The sequence below is a fragment of the Neoarius graeffei genome, chromosome 25 (assembly GCF_027579695.1).
Source record: "Neoarius graeffei isolate fNeoGra1 chromosome 25, fNeoGra1.pri, whole genome shotgun sequence".
Lineage (NCBI taxonomy): Eukaryota > Metazoa > Chordata > Actinopteri > Siluriformes > Ariidae > Neoarius > Neoarius graeffei.
Window position 1 is genome coordinate 39,962,982 of NC_083593.1, and position 6,031 is coordinate 39,969,012.

At 39.8% G+C, this 6,031-nt stretch overlaps 1 protein-coding gene across 1 annotated transcript in view; it reads left to right on the top strand.

Annotated features, from left to right (window-relative positions):
* The window catches only part of map3k1 (mitogen-activated protein kinase kinase kinase 1, E3 ubiquitin protein ligase), an 81,328-nt gene extending 75,920 nt beyond the window's left edge, over positions 1-5,408 (top strand). The window contains exon 20 of the mRNA XM_060908113.1: positions 3,069-5,408. Within this exon, the coding sequence (XP_060764096.1) occupies positions 3,069-3,218 (150 nt within the window). The 3' untranslated portion in view covers positions 3,219-5,408. The remainder of the gene's footprint in view (positions 1-3,068) is intronic.
* The last annotated feature ends 623 nt before the right edge of the window (positions 5,409-6,031 follow it).

A 6,031-nucleotide genomic window follows, 5' to 3' on the forward strand; every position in this document is an offset into this window, starting at 1 on the left:
TAATGCGTCAACCTGATTTCTGATGACGTTTGCAACCATACAACGTCTGTATGACCACAGGGAACCCAATAGTAAGTGCAAGGCAGCGTCTCTCAAGCAGTTGACCATCAAACAATGAAATTTGTATCTTCATTTACAGAAGAGAGATGGGTTTTTATCTAGCGCTTACTTTTTAATTTGGTTTTAAAAAATGTGGGATTATTTACGAACACGTTTTATACTCCTTGGGAGCTCTGCTTTTAGGCAGTGCCTAAACATTTAAGTTATTCCACGAAATCGAATCATACATGAGCTGATGAGGTGCGTAGCACCGAGTTGGCTTTAAGCCATGTACGATGAGATTGTGGATAGAATAAAAGTTATTCCACTCATTCACTGGATATTGAGAAACGGAGCATTTTTATTTTTTGCAAATTTAATAAATAAAAACTTGTATACAAAACGTCTGACAAAATCATTTCCGCTTGACAGTAGCAGTTTGTGAAAAATGCTGCTATAATAATAACTCTTGGGGGAAAAAAAAGATACGTTCTTACCATCAAATATTTTTATTCCATATTTTGTTGCTTCTTTTTGTATTTTGGGGTTTTGTTTTCGAGTAGTTTTTTATTTTGTCCTCGGTTGGTTCAGCAACACGCTCCGCCATTTTGTTTTTCTCTACTCACGGTATATGAGCTGATATTCTAGTAGTCGAGTAGCCAATCAGAGCATGCGATTGCTCATATCCAGTAAATGTGGATAGCATAAATAAATATAATTCATTTATGATGGAAATTCCAGCTCGGAGGGCGGCACGGTGGTGTAGTGGTTAGTGCTGTCGCCTCACAGCAAGAAGGTCCTGGGTTCGAGCCCCGGGGCCGGCGAGGGCCTTTCTGTGTGGAGTTTGCATGTTCTCCGCGTGGGTTTCCTCCGGGTGCTCCGGTTTCCCCCACAGTCCAAAGACATGCAGGTTAGGTTAACTGGTGACTCTAAATTGACCGTAGGTGTGAATGTGAGTGTGAATGGGTGTCTGTGTCTATGTGTCAGCCCTGTGATGACCTGGCAACTTGTCCAGGGTGTACCCCGCCTTTCGCCCGTAGTCAGCTGGGATAGGCTCCAGCTTGCCTGCGACCCTGTAGAAGGATAAAGCGGCTAGAGATAATGAGATGAGATGAGATTCCAGCTCGGTTCATTTGGCTCAGCTCACTAGTAAGAGCTGACTCTTCCATCTCCCAAACTGCTTTCTAAATCACATAAAGCTCTTTTTGACTAGTTATCTTTAACCAGTGATTCTTTACCTAGCTATGGCTGATCTTTACCTCTGAGCATCCCTGTATTAATATTATTGTGCTGTGCATCATTAAAAATATTATTTTCCATTTATCCTGATAACCGACCTCGTGCAGGGTTTTTTTTGTTTGTTTGTTTGTTTGTTTGTTTGTTTGTTTTTTTATTATTATTATTATTATTATTATTATTTTATCCCGTACCTCCTCAACAAAGGGAATGTAGCAGATCTTCCCTGTCCTACTGCCTCATACAGCTGAGTCTCACACCTCATCATTCACACTAATGTGCAACTCGGATGCTGAATTGAGACTTGCATCGATGCATTTTGATTCAAGTTCAATTACACTGCCGTAGTAATGCCAGGGGAAAAGGAAAAAAAGAGCAAATGACTCAAGTGTGAGTTGACTCTCTGTATTCAGCTGAAAGATCCTCGCTTGTGAATGATACATCCTTAGTGTTCATGCGTTTTTAGCCAAGGCCTGCCTGGGATTTTCTTCAGTTTAAAGGCCCGGTCACACAGCGCTTTACGGCTTTATCACGGCCAAAACCCGTCAAAAAGTGCTCTCCCGTGAAGCAGACGATGTTGTTCGTGTTGATGTCGAAGTTAAGACGTGTTACAGCCTCATCGCGTCTGTAGCACTGCCGATCACGTGTTGAGCGCGGACGTAAAACGGGCACTCCACTGCCATAGCACTGCCAAATCACGGGTAACCGCGGCTCAGCGTCGTTGGAAGAGCGGCTTGCTGCGCATATAAAAGCGGTCGCGCACGGCTGGTCTTCACAGTTGCCGATCCAGATCTCTTAGGCTGGTGTCAGTCTCTGCACAATTTCATCGTACATCGCAGGAGGCATCCTCATAAAGTTCTGAAAGGCTCTTGGATCTTCGTTACGCAGCTCGACCATGAGACGGTCGTAAAGCCCAAGCTGAGGTCTCCTCGCAATCCAGTCACGCACCCAGATGTTCCGTACCATCCTCCTCCTCCTCCTCCTCCTTCTTCTTCTTCTTCTCTCAGCAAGGATATGTTGAGCCTGTATCAGTTGGTTCTGTTGGTGCTGGAGCATTAAGATGAGGACATCACAGCGTTGAGGGTTCATGTTCACCCCTTGACATCTAGACTGCAAGTGCCGAGGTCTCAGAAAATTACGGTATTTACATGCCGCAAATCAGAAGTGATGCAGAAGTGATTAGACAGTGATCAATCGAATTTAGAACTTGTTTGAGACGTCGTTTAATGGGCTTAGACAGTGCTATGTACGCGGAAAAATCCATTTCTCAGTGATAAGCCGCTAAACACACGCTATATCCCGTGATACCAACGCGTAACACCCGTCCGATGACCGTGCTCTGCCCGTGATAGACCGCCAAACTTTCGCGTCTTACCACGTCTCCCCAAGTTTTAATAACGGCCGGGACACTGATTATCACGTGTTTTTCACGTGTGTTGCACGTCTTTACCACATGTGCCGGCCGTGGTTGTCCGCGGTCTAAAGTTTTGAGCAGTCCAAAACTTTTTGCCGCGTCCGACGCCGTTCCGATTTTCCCCTGCGTCCTGTCACGTCTGTATATCGACTGTAACACGTCTTAACTTCGACATCAACACGAACAACATCGTCTGCTTCACGGGAGAGCACTTTTTGACGGGTTTTGGCCGTTATAAAGCCGTAAAGCGCTGTGTGACCGGGCCTTAAGAACAGATGTATTCAGCTTCATCTTCTGCTTTTCATAAAGTCTTCTTGCCTGGGCTCTTTTTTTTTTTTTTTTTTGCAGTCTTGTTTATGGTTTCTGTTCCCACCCTCAGATTGCCAGTGCTACCACAGCACCCACCATCCCTCCACACCTTTCTCCAGGCCTGAGAGACGTCACACTGCGCTGTCTGGAGCTGCAGCCTGCTGACCGGCCACCCTCACGCGAGCTCCTCAAACACCCAATCTTCCGCCATAATTGGTAACACTGAGCATCCAGGAACTACTGAAGCACCTGTCCGGGCTGCACCGTCACTGCTGTCGCCCCTGCGCACTACCATTAGCACTAGCTTGGCACACACACACACACACACACTGGGCCTTTTACTGCTGTAGCCTCAGCACATAATGCAAAAGCAGCCAATCGAGTGCCTTTATAAACACATCACGTCTCTTCACTGCGTTCTGTTTGTGTTAAACCAAGTCTCTGCTCCTTCCTGCACTGTTTGTTGCCATTTCAATCACAGGAAAGTGCTGAAAAGCTTTTAAAATGAAATCTCTGTAACTGGAGCAAGATTTTTTTTTTTTTTTAAGTAAAGGTGTAATAATCTTGTTTTAAGTGGTGGAATTTATTTTTAAATCTTTTGCATTTAACCGTTACTTAATATTTGTGCATTTTACTGTTGGGCCATCGTGTTTTTTCTTTTTTGACATGTAAAAACACCATGAACGGGTTTCAGGGAAAGGTGATGCTAAACAGAAACTTGGCTATTTCAGCTAGCGTAATACTTAATGTGAATGCTTATAACGCCGTATGTCTAAATGTATCTTTTTTTTTTTTTTCTCCCCCTTTTTTTTTTTTAAATCTCAACAGAAATCCCATGTACAAATATGATTTTGTAAGGATACATTTATTAGCTTTCTGGATTTGACGGAATTTTTTATATCGAGACCAGCAAATTGCTTTGAACCTCCTCACTGAACTTATAACTTGTGGTGGTGTTATGTTAAAAACCATCGATTTGTGGTTCTCTTTCCTTCGGTTTCTGTGATAGCATGTTAGCATGTACATGGGCCTTCATTGTAAACGGTGTCACTTTTTTACAGGAATTTTTTTTTTTTTTTCTTCTCAACTACCTTCTTGGTGCTGTTCAATCTGATGCTAATAATCAACGTTGACTTTTGATCTTCTTGTTCTTAAAAATGATCCAGTGCATGTTTTTAAGCAATGTTCTTTGTCCAGCCGAGCATTTCTGATTCACCTCAGGCTGAATATAAGTGCTGTTAGCTGTTTATGGTGGAGGGATATTACTGAGCTTGCGCCTTTTCTTTCTCATCGGTGTTCTTTTCGAAAAAAAACGAGTCAGCTCGTGTTTTTGATTAGAAACATTGAGCATATTTTTAAATCAGTTAATTGTATGAATTGTAACTCTTCAAGTGTTGGTGGTGTTCTTGTAGCCTGTTAAACAATGATGCTCAGTTTTGAGAATCCAAAATATATATGTATATTTTTTTTTTAATTGCAAAAACCCCCCCCAATCAAATGAAGGGGTGTCAAAAAATGATTTTTAAAGAGATAATTTTATAAAAAAAAATTTTAACAAATGTATTTAATGCACATTTTGTGTGGGATACAAGCTGATCAGGCTTGAAGAGTTAAGATGTAAATATATGTGAAAATTTTGGTAGCTAAAATTATTTTACTTGACTCCTGTATTTTTATACCACACTTTTTCCATAAATGCATATATTTTGTTTTTCTTTTGGGTTTATTTTAACTTTCTTTTTAATGTCTTTATGAAAAGCTTTAAAATTATGCACTCTTAGTCTTTTTATATACTCGATAAAAGATCAGATTCATTCAAATTCATAAAAGCTAATCAGTATTACTGAAATGTCATACCTGTAATTCAGTACTTCAAGATGTTTTGTTTATTGATTTTCTTTCTTTTGCTGTTATGTATTTTATGTTGTACTTTTTGCCCTTTTTATGGATCAGAGCTGGACTGAAATTGTGAAATAATGCTGTTTCTTGTCACTTGGTACTTTTTTTTTTCCCCCTTGGTTTTTCTTCTTTCTTCCTCCTTTTTGCCTTTTTTTGTTTGTTTGTTTTTTGTTTTATTTCAAGTCTGTTGCTGTTTTATTCCAGTCTCTACTACCTCAGGTGTCCTCTAGAGTTTCCTCTACCAAAGTTCACTTTCTCATAAATTTTTCTTTTGACTGTTTATTTTAATCTTTCTATTTTTCAGATTTCCAGGGCGATGGGGCTAATTTTATATTGGCACCATTTTTATTGTGCAAATAGACTCGTGAAATCTCTGGGTTAAGGAAACAGAACAATTGGCTTAAGCTATATTCTTTTTAAGCATATTGAAATGTTTTAAAATAAATTTTTTTTTATCCCATCGGAAACCTTTTTTATAACAAATTTGACTTATTTTGGTGTTTGTCTTTTAGCAAATAAAAATGGGAAATTGGTCGCATTGTTTGTACACGCAGCTTTATTTCACTGTGTTGCTCTTTGACCTTTTACCTGTTGTACATTTTCTATAAGATTAAAAATGGAAGCTAAGATTATCGGAAATCTAGACTTAAATTTGATTAACATTTAAAACGAGTGTACTTTTATTCTTTTAAAGGCTGCTCAAATCATTTTGGGGTACGAATGAATGGATCACCTCAAGGTGATCAGATCTTTTTTACACCTTTTTTTAGTTGGATCAGGAAAAAGTAATCTGAAACATTTTTATAGTGGCCTTTAAGACCGAGCCTTCCAGAATTATTGGCACGCTTTATAAACATGATTTGTATGCAATAAACACAGGACAGGCAAACATTCAAAACTTCCACTCAAATGAAGGTACTTTTTTTTTTTTTTAATTCTAACAAAATTGTTAGTACCGTGTGTGTTCATGAGAATTTTCATCCCCCGCCATGAAGTACGGAGAGGGATATAGGAATGGAGTCCATTCGTCTATCTGTCCATTTCAGTCTGGACAAGTTTTCTCAGAAACTACATAAGCTACATCAATGAAACTTTGCGTGCTCATATTACTATTCATGATCTAGGTTGAGTTTA